Genomic DNA, 17,257 nt, shown 5'->3' on the forward strand with positions numbered 1-17,257 from the left:
GCTTGAGACCAGGGACTTTTGTAAGCACCTTGGGAGCCTTTGTGTCTAAAAGAACAGCTTATAAGAACATTTTAAAATGGTCTGCAGAATCAGACAAAATGTCCACTAGTGTAGCATTCTGTTCTCACAGCGGATAGCTAGATGCCATAGGAATAGTTACAATAATAATTATATTATTTATACCCCACCCACTCTGGGCGGCTTCTAGCACATATTAAAACATAATAAAACGTCAAACATTAGAAACTTCCTGATACAAGATATAGCTACAGTCACCAATTTAGCTTGAAAAGAGGATTAGAAACATTGGCTGTCAGTGGCTACTAGTTATGATGGACATTTCCACTATCAGGCAGCATTCCTCTGAATGCAAGTTGCTGGACAACATGAGAGTACAGTACCACCAAATTCATGACCTGTTTGTCAGCTTCCATTTTTTCAGGGTTGTGAGAACAAGTTGCAGTTGTCTGGTGCCAGCATAAACACTGAGATTACTCAAGGTACAGTCTGCTTTATTATTACTGTATGTGTCCTAGGCCCAAATCCTTGAGTTAAAAGCAGCACAGGGTGCTAAACCTTGATTTATCTGAAGGACGCAGCATCAGAAACCATGGTTTGATCTTGACTTGTTTGGATAAACCACAGGCAGTTTGCATGAATTAACAAATTGCAGTTAGTTTTAAAAGGAAGCGAATGTTTCTGATCTCATAGTGATTGAGCCCGAGGAAGAGAAGAAAGGCAGGAAGCCCACAAGCCTAAGGTTCAAAAATGTAATGCTATCAGCCCTCCCCACATTGTGTTCAGGGATGTTCAAAATCACCTTTTGATTATGTTTGGCATTGCTGGATGCAGAGAGTTCCTTGACACATATGCTGTCAGTGGCACAGATTGCATAGGAAGAATAAGACAATTAGAATAAACTTATTGGGAGGCAGCTTCCACTTGTTACCCACATAACAAATGGAAAAAAAGTAGTTTAATGCATTTCATGGATGAAAAAGCTAGCAACTGCTACATTTTATTAAAAATGCAAGTATAAACAATTTAGTTTCAGTTAAATAGAGCTGTCAAGACTCATAAAAACAACATTATAAACAATTCTTCTATTCTTCTAGCAAAAACAATTTCCATTTTTCTACACCAGCTTATTCTTTATCTGGAGGCTCCAGTGACAAGCATACTTTTTAAAATGCTGGGCAGTTAATAAATACTATTTTATTCTCAATAGCATTCCATGCTATTATATTCCATTCTACATGCAAATATTGTAGGACTTCAAGGACATAGTTAGGCAGCCCTTGGCAGTGAAAACAATGCTGGGTGTTATGTCCTTGAGGTGGAATGTGATTTTTTTGCAACAGAGACATCAGTTTTAAAAAGGGCAACAAACAATTAACAACATCTCTTTAAAATAATTTCTAAGCATTCTGTAAGCCTTAATTCTCATACCCACTGGGTTCCTCTCAGCCTATTGAAATTGCTTTGTATTGACACCTAAGTTGTAGCAAGCCAGTTGCCACCTTGCACAAAATCTGTGTCGGCATGCAAAAAGCTCAGCCATACAGGTTTCAGAGGTTGACCGTGACCAGTTTACTACCTTCATAGAGCCAACCTGCTCTACAATTACAAAAGATCACAACATTCCCAGTGATAATGTCAACAAGTGTTTAGAAATTAAAACACTCTGGATTTGGAACAAAAGTAACCAGGAATTAACTAATTTTAGACACGATTTAGCTTGTGGGTGTGCCTTCCTTTGTCCACCACCAAGTTCTGCCTATTCTTTGGCATCTCCAATTCCTCCAGCAGTTATTGCAAATGTGGCTTCATTCTCAGGCATTTCTGGGCTGAGAAAACACAGAATTTGAGTCCATTTTTAATAACTGAACATGCAGGCATTGATATGTAGAAGGGGGGGGGGGGAATCCAGTGCATACATTACTTTTATGGGGGTTTGGATACAATTTATTTTGACTTTCTCATTGAATTGATTTCTTTTTTTTTACATGGTAGAAGCAATAGCCTTGATCATACATGGTTTTCAAGCATATTTTTTCTGATTTACTTGAATTCTGACTCAGATAATCATAACTGAATCAATATAAATACTCAGACTTGGTTACCATCCTCCTTAATATCAAACAGACACCCATAGGCCTAGGCTAATTAGCAAGAACTGTTAATTACACATTTGGTTCTTTTGAAGGTGCCAAGGAGGAGAGAAGTTTAGTTCAGATTAGTAAGGGCAGTTTTCCCTCTTATTTGGAACCTGAATCTTAATTTGAAGATAAGAGTGCCTCCTTCATTCACACTTCCCTTTTTTATAAACATCCATTCAGAAACAAAGTTACCTAACTTGAAGCCAAATAAACCATAATAAGTCATTGGAACTATAGCATGCACTGTACCACACAACTTCAATATTACCTATCATATATCTTGGCAATACGCAACTCTCCTCTTCCTTTACGCAAACTAATCCTAGTTGTAGAAGCATGAGCGAGGATGTGGCCCCCAATGGGCTTTTTGGGATCAGCCTGAAAGCTAAAGCAAACAAACAAAAAGAGAACGATTGGATGAGAGTTATAGGATAATTTAGTCAAAATAAAAAAAAATCCTTCCAGTAGCACCTTTAAGACCAACTAAGTTAGTTCTTGGTATGAGCTTTCGTGTGCAAGCACACTTCTTCAGATACACTGAAACAGAAGTTGCCAGATCCTTCTATATAGTGAGAAGGTGGGGAGGGGTATTACTCAGAAGGGTGGTGGGAATGGGAGATTGGCAGATAGCTGAGATGAGCCTGCTGACGATTCTTAACGACTGTAATAGGTCTTACAGGAAAAGGCAAGGGGTGAGAAGGTGAGAAATGGCTTAGTCATGTATAATGGGATAAGAATCCAATGTCTTTGTTCAAACCAGGTTTCTCCATGGTTTTAAGTTTGGTAATGAGTTGCAATTCAGCAGCTTCTCTTTCCAGTCTATTTCTGAAATTCCTTTGTAGTAAAACAGCTACTTTGAGATCTTGTATAGAATGTCCTGGGAGATTGAAGTGTTCTCCTACTGGTTTCTCTGTTTTGTGATTCTTGATGTCAGATTTATGTCCATTTATTCTTTGGCGTAAGGTTTGGCCTGTTTGTCCAATATAGAGAGCTGAAGGACACTGTTGGCATTTGATGCCATACACAATGTTAGATGATGAGCAATTGAATAGTCCCGAGATGGTATGGTTGATGGACTTCCATTTCATGCGGCTCAATGTGGTGCCTTCCATGGTTCCAGTTACAGATAGGTAGCCGTGTTGTGGTTGATTTAGGGTTGATTTAGGGTTGATTTAGGGTTGCCATATTTCAAAAAGTAGAAATCCAGACACAAAAGTTGTTGAGATTTGATTTCATTTGATTTTAGGCCAGAGTTGTTGAGTTTTTTTTTAGTTTTGCCCAAATAAAAAATGAAGTGTTAAGAAAAATCACTATGTCCGGGAAATTTTGGACGTATGGCTACCCTAGAATAATTGTGATGGCCAACACCCTTCCATACATTGCAGAGCAATGATCACCAGCTGCTTCAGATAGGGAATTTTTAAGGGATACATAAAAGGTACATCACTTCTGGTTACAAACACATAAAGATAATTGTAGTAAAGAATAGCTGTGGATGTTATTTTGTTTAATTTCTATATTTTCTCTACTACTACAACCTTGAATGTGGTCCTTCAATGCTACCTTGAAATTGCTTAGGGCTTGTCCACAAATGACAGCCCTAAGCAGAGCAAAAAAGAAAAGAAAAGTGCTCCAACAAAAAAGCATGAAGCAAAGGTACCACTAAGTGGCAGGACTCATCCACACTTAACTTTGCTCCACATTTCTAGGCACAGGTCCAGGGTTTCCAGCTCTGTGTCTGAGTGCTTTTTTTCTTTTTGCCCCTGGGCTTTCCCCATGAAAACCCACTCTGTGGGTAATCTGTGGGAAGCCCAAATTGCTGTTTGCTCTGATTCAGCGGTAAACACCAGGTTTTTCTGGGGGGTGGGTGAGAGAGCTCAGACACGGACTGGGAGTGTGGACCTGTGCCTAGAAAGCATAGGGCAATAGTTAAGTGTGGATAACCCCATAGTGTTCCAAGAAACACAAGGGGCTATGAAGGAAATTACTCCCCATGTTCCTCCACTGTCTGTTAGGCATTGTCAGAACCATCCCTACTCAGCTGATGCTATATGCATTTTTTTTTTTTAATGCAAAGACACTTAACACCATGTCAGGTTTCCAAGCTGAAAAGTGCCGACACTCAGATGAGAAGCTCCCCAGAACTATTTATATCTGAAAGTGAAACTCTAGTGATCTCCATCCTTCTCCTTATGAACTTCAACTGGCATATTCTGGAAATGTGGATTTTTTAAGGGGCCACATTCTGAGACTGATGTTGATGGAAAGGGGCATGAGTTGCACCAATGGCTAACTGGTCCTTCTTTACCCATAATTGCAGTGCACTCTCAGAGAAGTAAGAACATAGAAAAACCTGTTTAACATTCTTCATATCCTAGCCCTTTCCCTATACTATCTTACTTCCTATTTCTGTGGTTTATGAAAAATTGCAGTAAATTGCTAATAAATTGCTTACGTCATTGTTGCTCCCGGGTCAGCAGTCATCTGGTTAGTTACAAACACAGCCACGTTATATTCTGCAGTGAAAACAAGGTCCAAGGGAAGATGATAAATATAAAGAGAAAATTCATTATGTTTCCTCCCAGAATGCTTTTAAGCATTTCTAGTAATAAATGGTGAACTATGCTTATTAAAGTTCCCATAATATTGAAAAATATTAACTGTGTTTTAAACAACTAGCACATTTTTGTTACATTTTATGGTGGAGTGGAGGTGTGAAATACATTTCCCACAACCAAACTTGACACTCATCTACTACACTATACTTGCTCTCCTGGCAGTATATTATATGGTGAAAATGCCGGTGCTTAAAGAAGAAGAAGAAAAAAGATAATAGCCTTGGGCTACACTAACAGTTATTTTTCAGTCATCTAAAAGCATGGTATTCTGCCTTACATGCTTCTCATACCTTCTGATATTTTTTGAAGCCTTGACAGCATCTGAGCAAGCTTCTGTTGCCTTTCAGCCAGTTCCCCCCGACCACTGAAGTCCACGCGGAATAGCGCCATAATGGAATCGATTACCTGCAAAGAAATAATAGAGAGGGAGAGGATGTGAAAGGAGAAAAATTTACTTGGAAAATATTCAAGATATATAAATGAACAGCACAATCTTATACATGTCTACTCAGAATTGAGTCCCATTGGGTCCCATGCTGGGTTTTCTGTGGGGTTGTTTTTTGTTTTTTGTTTTTTTTTGGAGCTGTTAAGTTGTGTTCTTTTATAGTACAGCAATGGATTTTAAATTTGGACTTCTATTTTTATTTTTCTGTGTTTTACATGTTAGCTGCTTTGAACTACTCCTTTGGGAGGGAGGAAATTAGGTATACATTTTAGAATAAATGTAACATAAATTGAGTTCTGTGGGGTTTATGTTAGTGGATACAGGGGTGTAGCTTATTATTTATATTTCTTTTTTAATTAAATTTGTATACCACCCTATACTCATAGATCTCGGGGTGGTTCACAACATAAAATTACAATATAAAAACTACAAAGTACATACGGAATAAAAATAAGGAAAGCAGAGCAGATCACTAACATAAACATATGAGTTATACCAATAGTTTGAAAATGCCTGGCTCCTCATGGAATTTGGCAGCAACATAGTCAAGCAATTCCATCTGATGTTCACCTTGAAGCACCATGGAAGAATGATAAAAACAGGAAAAGCAGTTAGAAACCAATATGAAAGGGGGGAAGAAGTAGGTAGCTTGCTTAGAAAGTAGAAACTTGTGTTCCAGAGGATTTGGTGGAAGCATATTTTCCACCAACAAAAATATATTGTATCTTTCATCTCATGTAATAATATCATGGATAAGGTTCCATCCACAAAACGTTTAAGATTTTTTAAAAGATTATGCTATACTGAAGGACTTGAAGTGGCTTTTGCACATCCAAAAAGAGCTTTTGACATAATTGTTTGTTGAAGAAGCAGTGGAAATCAACCCCACATTTACAGCTTTAGTTGACTTTGAGCAATGCTACTATGGACTGTCTTCTGCATTTTTTTCTTGAGATAACTGCTACGTTTTCTGCTTTAGGCAAAGGTAACTATCTAAAGGTAAGGGAGCATATAATTATACCAGTTGTTATCATTGCTGTTTGCTCTGAATCAGCAGTAAAGCACAGGTTTTTGCAGGGAGAGCTCCAGAGCAAAAAAAAAAAAAAGATTACTTGGATCACAGACCTTAAAGCATGGACTGTGCATGGAAAACACAGAGGAAAGGTACATGTGGATAAGCCCGGGGGGTTCATCCCAATGCAGGTAAGCTTTATACCCCAGACTTAAATTTGTTCTGCTGAAACCTACTTTTACCCAATGCAAATTAAGTAAAATAATCATATACCCTACAGGAATGCATAAGGACCACAACAACAAAAATATAGAGTTCATATTTTAAAATGGTAGTTCATAATATTCCTGATGGCCCCTTGGTACTGAGCTGAAAATTGTTTAATCTTAAAGTGGGGAGGATTTCCATGCAATCTTCAGTTGCAATCTTACTTGTATATGCCCGTGCATATAATACATTGTCAAGAACTGCATCATGGTCTGCATTGAAGCGATCAGCAATATCACGAAGACGGTCTGGACGGCTGGGGTGTTTCCTTGTTAAGGTATCTAGTTTCTAATCCAGTTTCTGAGAAGTGGTAGCTGAATTCCCATACAAGCAAAAATTCTTCTCAGCTGTTCTTCATGCACTACAGTTAATTAAATAAATGGTATTCTCTACACACCCACCCATAAAACTCAAGTTTCATATAAATGGCTCTTCAAATCTTAACACCACAAAACATTTTTTTTATTGTCACCATTAGGAAAATCTTCCAATTTATTCTGTTAAAACTGTAATATCTCAAAAGAAAGGATACAAGGTGTTTTCTGTGTCAATGAAAATAATCTTCCCACCAGTATAGCCATCCGTTCCAGGAAGCTGGGCAGTTACTATAAAACACACAATAAGGAGTGAACAAATTTAAGCCCTACTACATGCCATTTTAATACCTGGAATTTTTCATTATTGATAATCACTATCAACTTTATAGTAAGGCCAGTGTAAATCCTCAAGACTACTTAGAAGTATCCCAAGTAATTTCTGTTCTTGACCAGCCCCCAAAGGCATGATCAAAAGCTCACAACGTGGAAGGAAGTTCCAAGAAAGTGGAGGAACTTCCCTTTCCATAGAGCATAGCAGAGTTCACTGGTTAATGACTCCGCCATTGGGGCTGCCATACACCCAGATTTTCCTGGACATTCCTGGTGCTTTGTCCTGGGTCTTGTGTAAAAAAAACTCAACAACTTTTGGGGTGTCTTGGCTTTTACTCCTTGAAATATGGCAACCCTATCCTACATTAGCTGGAGCAGAGAGCCTTTTGACCCTAGAAAACTGGGAAAAGGTCAATTTTGTTCTAGCTGTTGAGGAATGAGATTGAGGGTGTTGTTTTCTCTTCACTGTCCCGTCCCCCTGCTGTACTAGCTGAGGAACCCAATGATATGATCCCTTGGGGGATCTGCAGACCTTTGAGTCCTGCAGGTCCTAAGCCTCCATCACTCTACCCCAACTCTGTTGGTAGTAGCCTCCTGCCTGCTTGGGCATACCAGAAGCCTCAGCTGTGGCATATTCCTCCCCATCTCAGCAGCACTCCTTTCCTTTGGCAGGGAAGTGAATATACACCATCCTAACCTCTCCCAGGCAACAACATTGGAGGGGTTTTAGGATTGTACCCTAAGTTAAGTTAGATCTGGAAATTATAAATAACATTAAAATAGTAATCAGAATTAGTGGCAGTTTTTTTATTTGTAAAACTAATATACTTTTAGGTCTTTGTCCTTAAGATAGATAATCTCGATGCAGAAATATTTATATTAGTTATTATTTTAAAAGCAAATTACAAGTTTTTGGAAACAGAACATACAGTTCTCAGGATGGGTGTCATATACATACCACAAAGAGTGTGGGAAAGCTGAGTTTTGCCGGTTCGGAATTCTAATTAAAAATATAAAGAATTAAATTTGCTAGTCATATGAAACAATATAGTCAGTATTATCCCCCCCGCCCCGCTGCCCAAAACACACACACACAAATTATTTGGGCTGCTTTCTGCAGAAAGCAGAATTGAACTCCCCATGCATCAGCTGATGTTTCAGCAAGTTTGCCTGAACACTGCACAAAGCTGGATTAAGTTGAAGAAATTTAGGGCATAACTTAAACTGATCTTGAAATAAATATTTCTTTTAAATTACCCATTCACCCTTTTTACTCATTTATATGGCCCCACCAAAAACACTAATGGCAGACATCACCAGCAAATACATGCACTACAAGAAATAGGAGTATGCCCCCTAAATATTTCTACAAACAAGCCAGAGTATCGTATCACCCAAACACACACTTATAATAGCTTAGGGAAGTGAACATGTTCCATGATATACTTTCACTCACCCCCAAAGGCTTCAGTAATTGCCATGCTTTCAATTCCACCACCCAAGAGTTTACTAGAAGTGCAGATAAGGGGAAGAAGTTATGCAAAACAGGTCACAAAGCCAAGAAAGCAATATGAAATAAACTTTTTGCTGTAAGGAAAGTGTGCCCATGTTGAAAGACCCTGTATGTGATTTTCACAGCCTGTAGGGACAACATGGGTTGCTAATAGCTGGCTTCTAGCTTACAGGAAATTGCTATTCCTTTAGATCTCGAATATACATTATAGGTTCCAGTTACAGATAGGTAGCCGTGTTGGTCTGCCATAGTCAAAATAAAAAAAATCCTTCCAGTAGCACCTTTAAGACCAACTAAGTTAGTTCTTGGTATGAGCTTTCGTGTGCAAGCACAGAGTGCTTCTGAAGAAGTGTGCTTGCACACGAAAGCTCATACCAAGAACTAACTTAGTTGGTCTTAAAGGTGCTACTGGAAGGATTTTTTTTATACATTATAGGGTTACTGTTGTGACATCAAATGACAACATTTGTACAGTCATTAAAACAAGATATGAACAAGCCTGTTGGCCACAGATGCAGCCCCTTTGCACAAACAAATAAACCAGAAAATCTTCCATTAACTCTTGTTTCCCATTTTATCTGAATCAGGAAGCTATAATTAACATCTTCAGAACAAGCCACAATATTAAGCTATGATTTGAGGTTGGCTTAATAAACTTGCTTGTTCTGAAGAAGCAGTAGAAGAGGAAGATATAAATAACTGGTTGATAGAGTTTCTGATATTTAAATATTTTGGCCACAATCCAACATGGAGTTTGCTACACTTGTTCATTGAAACAAATGGGCTTAAACTTGCCAAACTGTGTTGGACTCTAACCTTTTAATGTATATTGATCTTTAGCCCACTTATTTGTACACTATTTTTTTAAAAAGGAAGTTTGTGCTTTAAATGTGGTTTGTACATATTTTCCCCTATCTACTAAATTGCCACCCATTTTGCCTAATAATATAATTGCCAACTGCTCCATCTTTCTTAAAGGATGGGGAGTAACTAACATGGCTTGTACTGTTATTTGACTTCATTCATCTGGGAAAGAGGACATCACTTGGGGAACCATTGCTCCTCCACCCCCACTACCATGCCAAGAATATGGACACCTGCCCAAGTCATCTCTTGTGCTGTATGTAGGAGGCACTTCTGACAGAAAAGGGCAATGGCCTTTCAAAAGAACAGACAGCTCTTCACAGTGCTGATAGGCAGTTCAATCAGAAGACTCAGAAGGCTTCCGCATAGTACTGAGGCAACAGCTCTCCCTAGCCACCACTGGGTACTCTGAATTCTCCAGGAGATGAAAAGCTGCCTTGTGTTTCCTGGCTTCCTGGTTAGGTTTTGACAACTGCTCCAGATTTACAGAATGTGCAATCCTCCTGATGTTGCTAGAATACAACACCAACTTCCCTGCTCATTATCCAAGCTAGCTAGAGCTGATGGGAACTGTGGTCCAACAACACCTAGAGGGACACAGGTTTCCCATCCCTAGTCTACCCTTACTGGATTGTCAGTTTTGACTCAATTACTTGACTGGACTTCCTTTGTCTTGACCCTGCTCTTGGGATTGCATCCTCTGTCCTATAAGGAGTGTCAGGACATCAGCTTGGACTTCCCTAGGACCTTAAGTTGGGAGAAGACAGGATAATGGCCCTAGCATCATTAGGCTTCAGTCCTATATACACACTTGCCTGGGAGTAAGGTCCATTGAATTTAACAGGACTTGTTTCAGAGCAGCCATGCATAGTGTGACACTGTTAGCTGTTAAATTGGGTCTGGATATAGAACTTGTTAGCAAACAAACAAACAACAAAACAAGCAGCAACAACAAAAGCTTCCTGAAATACTGAGTTAAATAAAAAGCAGTGTTGGCTGTTTACTAACTCAAATTCTTGACTTCCAGTGGTGATATGGAATACCATCCTACGTTTCTCACTGTACTCAAAAGCTGTCAAAAATCCTGGTTCCTGTAAGAAGCACAAAGCAGTTGAAACCTTTATCAGCATAAACAATGATCAAGGATGATGGGAGCTCTAGTCCCACAACATCTAGATGGCCACACATTCCCCAACCCTTGTCTACACTAACTGGCAGCTGAAATCCTAGATTTCAGACAGGGGATGTCTTCCATCCCTATCAGGACATACTGAAGATTGAACCTGGAACCTTTGGCATGCTAAGCATGCGCTGTAGCCACGACCCTTCCCTACTTAATAGAGAAGAGTCCTCTACTGCAGGGCTGTCTGGTCCATTAAAAAAATAATAATGTGTCGGCTGGCTGTAAGGTTGTGTTCAGTGGAATGAAGAGAGAAGCAATTTTTCATGATTCCCTGCCTCCCCCAAACTTCCAGTTCTACCCCAGAGTGTTAGGAGAACCCCCTAGAGCAGAGGACACAGTGGGGAGGGGAAATAGCTGGAAATTGCTTCCCACCCAGTCCTGCTGATAGAAGTCAATCAACTGATCAATACCATTGGATACATACAACACATTCTTTCTAAATTTGCACATATGAAGTAGCATATGCAGGTATGTGCCATATTTTGTCCTTTTTGTGATGCATTTCCTCTGTTTCTGTGATCGTTGACATCTGATTAGAAGGCAATTTCCAACTACTGAACTAGTGAATTAATGTTTACTGCATGTTTTGACAATGATCTCTAAAACATGGGAAGCAGCTACACATTTATTTCATTATGTGTTTACCATGAGTACAAATTGCAGAAAGCCATGGTTCTCTTGCCACATGCTTTCAAAGTTAATGTCGTGAAACAAATGCATTGAACTGCCTCACAATGGCTCATCATAGAAAAACACAGCTTCCATAATATGTGAAATTGACCTCTAAGATAAGTGTTTTGACCAAGAAAGTACTTAGCTAGGAATATACCAACAGTTACTCCTAGATAGATAGATAGATAGATAGATAGATAGATATGTACTGGATTGCCAACCATTCCTGGGTGAAGTTATGATGGCTTGCCAGGCACATTAACTGGTACAAATATTTAATATGAGGGTTTCAATAAAGCAGTCATGCTTATATTCCATCTTATGCTATCAGTGTGAAATGACCCAAGGATGGAGCGCTAGAGTTTGCTTACTATAAGTTTGTTGGCTGCCTCTTTTATCTTCTCCACTTTGGCCTCTGAGAGTCCCTTAACATTGCATAGTGCCCGCCTAGTTGTCATCTGAATTCCTTTGATTGTACAAATTCCCACTGTTTTCAGCTTTTTAATATCAGCCACATTCTGTGAAGGATATAAAAAGGATTAGAACTCTTGATGTTCATGAGATGTTACATATATCAAGGAGGTTAATAAACCAAAATCTTGTTCCTCATTAAAATTAGGAGGGCTTAAAAATGGTGTTTGCTGCAGGTTTCCTAATTACATTTATTTTTATCTCATTTTAATCAATAAATGCAAGTGATTTCTACTCTATGGTGTGTGTTTTTAGTCAGGTCCTTTTCAGAAAGAAAGGCTGGATCAACATTATGAAAATAAATTAACAGAATGAATGTGGCGCCTATATATTGTTTGGGTCTCCTTGTTTTCCTAAGCAGCTGGAAATCAAAGGCAAAATTGCAGAACAGGAAAGAATGATGTATAGCACAAATGGGGAACCTATAATCCTCCAAATGTTGCTGAACTACAACTCCTATCACCCCTATCAATTGGCCATGCTGGCAGCAATGGATGGGAACTGAAGTCCAACAACATCTGGAGAGTCTCAGGTTCCCCCCATCCCTGATTTCTAAGAATATTAAGCTGTACCATTTCTATATAATTTTCTGGTGCTATCCAGATAGGAGTACTTATACCCTGTAGTTCTCTAAGCATTCATTGTATTTTTTCTGAATGTAGTGGACATTTAATAATTTCTCTGTGAAGGTAATAAAATCAGTTCCAGTGCAGTAGCCTATCAATGACACGAACAATGGAACAGCTGAGTATCTTTTTGGGTACAGGCTGCATTTATGTTAGTCATTACCTTTAGGATGGCCGGGTAAAAATAAAAAAAGACAGAGTTCTTGCAGCTTTGTAAGTTGTGTAGAAGAAGGAATTTCAGCAGACACAATGGTCTTTTTCACCTGGCCACCACAGCTTATCTCAGTTTAACAGTAGTGTACACATAGTCCAAGTAATCTTGATTACTATAAAAGACTGAAAATTTTATGTTTTCTTGCTTGAAATTAAGGATGTGACGCCCGCTTCATAATAGCAGTCAGAGCTCAAACAGAGAGTAGAAAGGCAAATAAGGATACAGATGCATTTTTAAAGTGTGCTTACAATTCCATGCTTCTGTAGCAGGTCGATGTCCTGGAAAAAGGACTCCTAAAGGGATGCAAAAACAACAGCAACTACGAGAATCTTCGTTATTTTGATATTTATGCACATATCTCTCACTTTGGTCAACCAACTATATGTTATCCCAGAGCAGGGATTACTTTTAGAGGGTTTTCTCCATGCTCGAGGGTACGCAGTATAAGGACCACTTTTTTTGGTTAAAAAGTATGGCACTTACTGTAACAACTTTATGGTGAGTACCGGCACCTATTTTTCTAGAAAAAAAGCACTGGGGTTTCTTAATAGTTGCAATTAATTAATTGTAATGAATTAATTTGATTTTTTTTTTAACCCAACCTTCACCATACGGTCCCAGAAAATATAAAAATACAACATTAAAATCAGTTAAAACAATTTACAATCAAAAGAAGAGGATGGGTCCTAAAACATGCATCTCAGGTGCTAAAGGCCAGGATAAAGAGAGGCGCATTTCAGCTTATGATGAAAGCTATACTATAAAGGTGCCAGATGTGCCTCTGTGGGCAGCTTAGGGGCTGCCCTTGGAGAATGCCCCCTTTCAAGTTGCCACCCAGCAAAATTATATGAGTATGCACATCTTCTAAGTTTACTCAAAAATGAACCATTTTGTTTACTAAAAAAATGAATGTTTTATTCTATTTTGTATAATTTTCTTGAGGATTCCAGACAAAACAAACTTTGCATCTATACCTCATCATCCTGGAATCCTGGTTCTTCCTGCACAACTTGATCCTCCATGGACTTCATTGTAATATAAGATATAGTAAGATTTCAATCAGTGCTGCAGGAAGCAATTGGAGAGTGTAAAAGCATATAAAGCAATAAGATATGCAACACTTTTATGGATCTGGTGTGTGCACTTCATATAAGACGGCAGCCTTTGTCACTTATATAGCCTGACCAAGAAGGGACTAAGTGTACTGAATAGTTTTATCATAGATTTTAGAGAGAGTTGTTTGATTCCAACATGCTTGAAGACTTCCATCACACTGAGGTAGCAATGGCTAATTTATTCAGCCTGGGTTGTGAGACTCACATCCGTTATGGAGCACCGGAGCATTTGATATTAAATGAAAGCTATGGTGTAAGAGAGTTCCCACATAAAAAATCTCCAAGTTTACCATATAAAAGAAAATACAGATTTTGAAAGCTTTTTGTTTTTCTTTTCTGTTGTGATAATTTTGAAAATGTTCACGTGAGCCTCCTGTAAAGAGCTCCTCACATGAAAATGAGGCCATCAAGTCACCATACATAGACCTCAATGCCTCAAAAATATGGATTGGTCTTCAGTCTATGTTCTTCTCTCATGCTAAAACTGTGGAATGCTCTCAACTTGAAGAAAAGAATGGCATCTGCCATCCAATCACTCAGTTTCAATTCAACAATATGCTATTGAAGTGACAAGTGATTTAACAGTGAGAAAGCGAAAAACCACTAATTCGTAATCGTCATGTTTCAAAATAACTTTAAGAAAAGGTAAAAATATTTTCCTGAGGTAACATAACCACCCGCTCCTTGGTAATGACAAGATGGGAAGCATCCAATTAAAAAGATGAAGGGCATGTTTTAACTCCTTTGTAAATCTTGCCTATTTACTGAAGATCACATCATCCTTGCACATTGTTTTCTCATTGTTCCCAGCTTTCTTGACCATGATACCGGTTTAAATAAATATATATATTTATAAATTATACAACTGTGTCCATTCCCATTTTTGGACAGTGGCGCTACATATCAGGAAGAAGTGAGGCTATAAGTATGTTCTCTACCTCAGGTTCCAGTGCCGCAAAGTGAAAATGGAACAGAGGCCAGGAGACTACTCAGGTGACTGTTTTACAAATTGTGAGGTATTTTTTTTTTAGGTATGTGAGGTGAGAGCACTCGCCATGACTCACCAGTGTATCACTGAAACCATTCCAGTGCCATACAGTTCTCATCACATTACTAAAAGAAATCTCCTGATGCTGAAAGAAACAGTAATGTGAATCCACCCATACTAGTATCTTTTTTGAGGTAAAATCTAGTGGCACTCTTCTAATATATCCAGTGCAAGGTCATGACCCTCTTTCTCATGCGTTTTCAGTATTTTTTTATTGTTTCTGACCCTCCAGCACTTTGACAGATAGTAAATATATACTAAAACTAGAAGAATGTGCCAGAAAAAGGAGGGCAGTTTAAGCGTTCAAGTGGCAGAGAAGGCTAAGAATAATGTATGGTGGGAAAGAGCGTTTTTTCCCCTGTGCTTCTAACTTTTTACCATGACATTTACTTCTTCCTGGATGCCCTGAAAAGCAAACTAAAACCCTGAGACTTTGGGTCACATTTAGGATCAGATGTTACAAAGGAGAGATGATGTATTATTTCAGATTGTGATAGGGTTAGGGTTAGTTTTTGAAAATGTTCAGATGTATCAATTTTTATGTTCAGCCTTTTACCTCCCCCTCACCTCTCCTGCCCAATAAATCAAACCCTCCCCCAGCCTCTGTGGTAACATATGACTGAGGCTGACTTGGTTTAAACAAGCAAGTCTGCTTCTGCTACACGCTCTGGGATTCACATTCCAGCGTTGGATGAAAAAAGGTGTAAAAGCTGCTAGACAGAGCTGCCAGATCTGAGGAGAAAAATGAAGCCAAAATGGCTTCCAGGTATACTCTGGGTAGCTGGGGAATGTGTATTAAAAAAACCACCACCCCCTCAAAGTTGACAAATGCTTCAATCCTATCCACATTTACACCAGAAGAAGAATATAGATGTTGTATCTCTAGGGGTTGCTAGATCTCCTGAGGGTACCTTGGAGCAAAGTTGCAGGCATTTTGACAGATCAAGAGCACAGCCTGGTGGTGCTTAGAGGGGCCATGCGATGTCAATGGAAGAGACCTAGACACCATCCTGTCTCTCACAGTGACTAAACCTGATGCTTTTGGGAAGTTTGGCATATACCCATTGTGACTTGCAGCCATTGAGAACATATCCTCCATGTCACCTACTAGGGCAGTGTGCAGATGGGTTTGGAGCCACAGTCTGAAGGATGTGGCGCTAGCAGTAAAATAGCTCACAAGACAGAAAACAGCCTGTCCCATTGGCCTCAGTTTTTATGTATTTTCTCCAGAGAACCCGAGGAGGCAGATATCCAGAAAACTACCAGATATCCTGTCCAACTACACAGAGCCTCCTTCCCACTATGCATCAAGTACCCAGGCCACCCCTCAGTCTCACCCAAGAACAGGCTGTAGTAGCTGGAAGTCTAACTATGGGTTTAAATCAGGCATAGGCAAACTCGGCCCTCCAGATGTTTTGGGACTACAACTCCCATCATCCCTAGCTAACAGGACCAGTGGTCAGGGATGATGGGAGTTGTAGTCCCAAAACATCTGGAGGGCCAGGTTTGCCTATGCCTGGTTTAAATCATGTTCAGTGCAGCCGTCAGCCACAGTCCAAAGGGGGGGGGGGAGATATCTGAAAATAAAAATGGCCTGTAATGTTGAGATCCTGACTGGTTCACAGCCCAGAAATGAGTAGGGACATTAAAGAGTGAGGGAGCTGGGTGGAGGGAGAGCAATCAGGAAGGCCAACAAAGATTAGCAGGTTTTTTTTATTGCAATCTTTAACTGTACATGGGTTAGGAGAAGCAAACAAAGCAAACACATTCTCAGGAAACAAAGCAAACCTATGTAAGAACGTATCAAAGAGACAAATGTATGAATGCACCAGTTGGTTGTGCTATTGGGCCATGCTTTGGGAACATGTTCACACCTGCAGGCTTCTGTCTGGCTATACCAGAGTAATAAGAATTTGACCTCTACCATCTGCAAGGAGGATCAGGCCCATGAATTCTTATCTTACATTTTGAATTTGGTATGAATTTGGTACACGGCATGTCTGGAGAGAGAGAGAGAGAGAGAGAGAGAGAGAGAGAGAGAAAGAAAGAAATTCTGCTACATATCCTTTAAAATTCTTAAAATTCTTAGAAAGGGAAAAAGCAGCACAGAAAGGATTTGACTGCTTAGAATCATATAAACACAGAATCTGAAAGCATTTTATTTACTTTCAACATTTATATGATACCTTTTGGGAACAGGGCAGCAAACTATAAGTTAAAACAGTAACTAAAATATGATCAAAACAAAGCACACATCAAAACTACCAGTAAAATACACCATCAGCGCAAACAACTTCAGCATCATGTTAATAAAAATCATACTTTTAAAAGCCTGCCAACTGAGAGTGTTGGCCAGTAGTCAGAAAATGAGCAGTAATTGGGCCAGGCTAACTGGTTGAGAAA

At 39.2% G+C, this 17,257-nt stretch overlaps 1 protein-coding gene across 6 annotated transcripts; it reads right to left on the reverse strand.

Moving 5' to 3' along the window:
- Positions 1-995: 995 nt before the first annotated feature.
- Positions 996-16,210, reverse strand: DMC1 (DNA meiotic recombinase 1). 6 transcript variants are annotated; one of them, XM_080971139.1, is made up of 14 exons: positions 16,192-16,210; positions 13,666-13,716; positions 12,940-12,984; positions 11,752-11,898; positions 10,534-10,616; positions 8,605-8,657; positions 8,107-8,148; positions 7,034-7,106; positions 6,666-6,757; positions 5,719-5,792; positions 5,068-5,182; positions 4,615-4,675; positions 2,428-2,544; positions 996-1,847 (listed from the first exon to the last, which is right to left on the reverse strand). In XM_080971139.1, the coding sequence occupies exons 2-14, from the start codon at positions 13,711-13,713 to the stop codon at positions 1,778-1,780; spliced, it is 1,020 nt and encodes a 339-aa protein (XP_080827265.1). In that variant the 5' UTR covers positions 13,714-13,716; positions 16,192-16,210; the 3' UTR covers positions 996-1,777. The 6 variants fall into 6 exon arrangements, with proteins under 6 accessions (XP_080827265.1, XP_080827262.1, XP_080827266.1 ...); XM_080971136.1 differs by lacking the exon at positions 16,192-16,210 and adding an exon at positions 15,963-16,177; XM_080971140.1 differs by lacking the exon at positions 16,192-16,210 and adding an exon at positions 15,766-15,818.
- Between the last annotated feature and the right edge of the window lie 1,047 nt (positions 16,211-17,257).

The sequence above is a fragment of the Podarcis pityusensis genome, assembly GCF_964106645.2.
Source record: "Podarcis pityusensis genome assembly, chromosome: 10".
Lineage (NCBI taxonomy): Eukaryota > Metazoa > Chordata > Lepidosauria > Squamata > Lacertidae > Podarcis > Podarcis pityusensis.

Coding starts and splice junctions, on each gene's coding strand:
- DMC1 (XM_080971135.1), bottom strand. CDS start 14,228: ATGTATGGTGACTTGATGGCCTCATTTTCATGTGAGGAGCTCTTTACA. Junction 8,149..8,604: donor AATTACTGAAGCCTTTGGGG/GTGAGTGAAAGT, acceptor ATTTTTAATTAG/AATTCCGAACCGGCAAAACT. Junction 7,107..8,106: donor GCTTTCCCACACTCTTTGTG/GTATGTATATGA, acceptor TGTGTTTTATAG/TAACTGCCCAGCTTCCTGGA.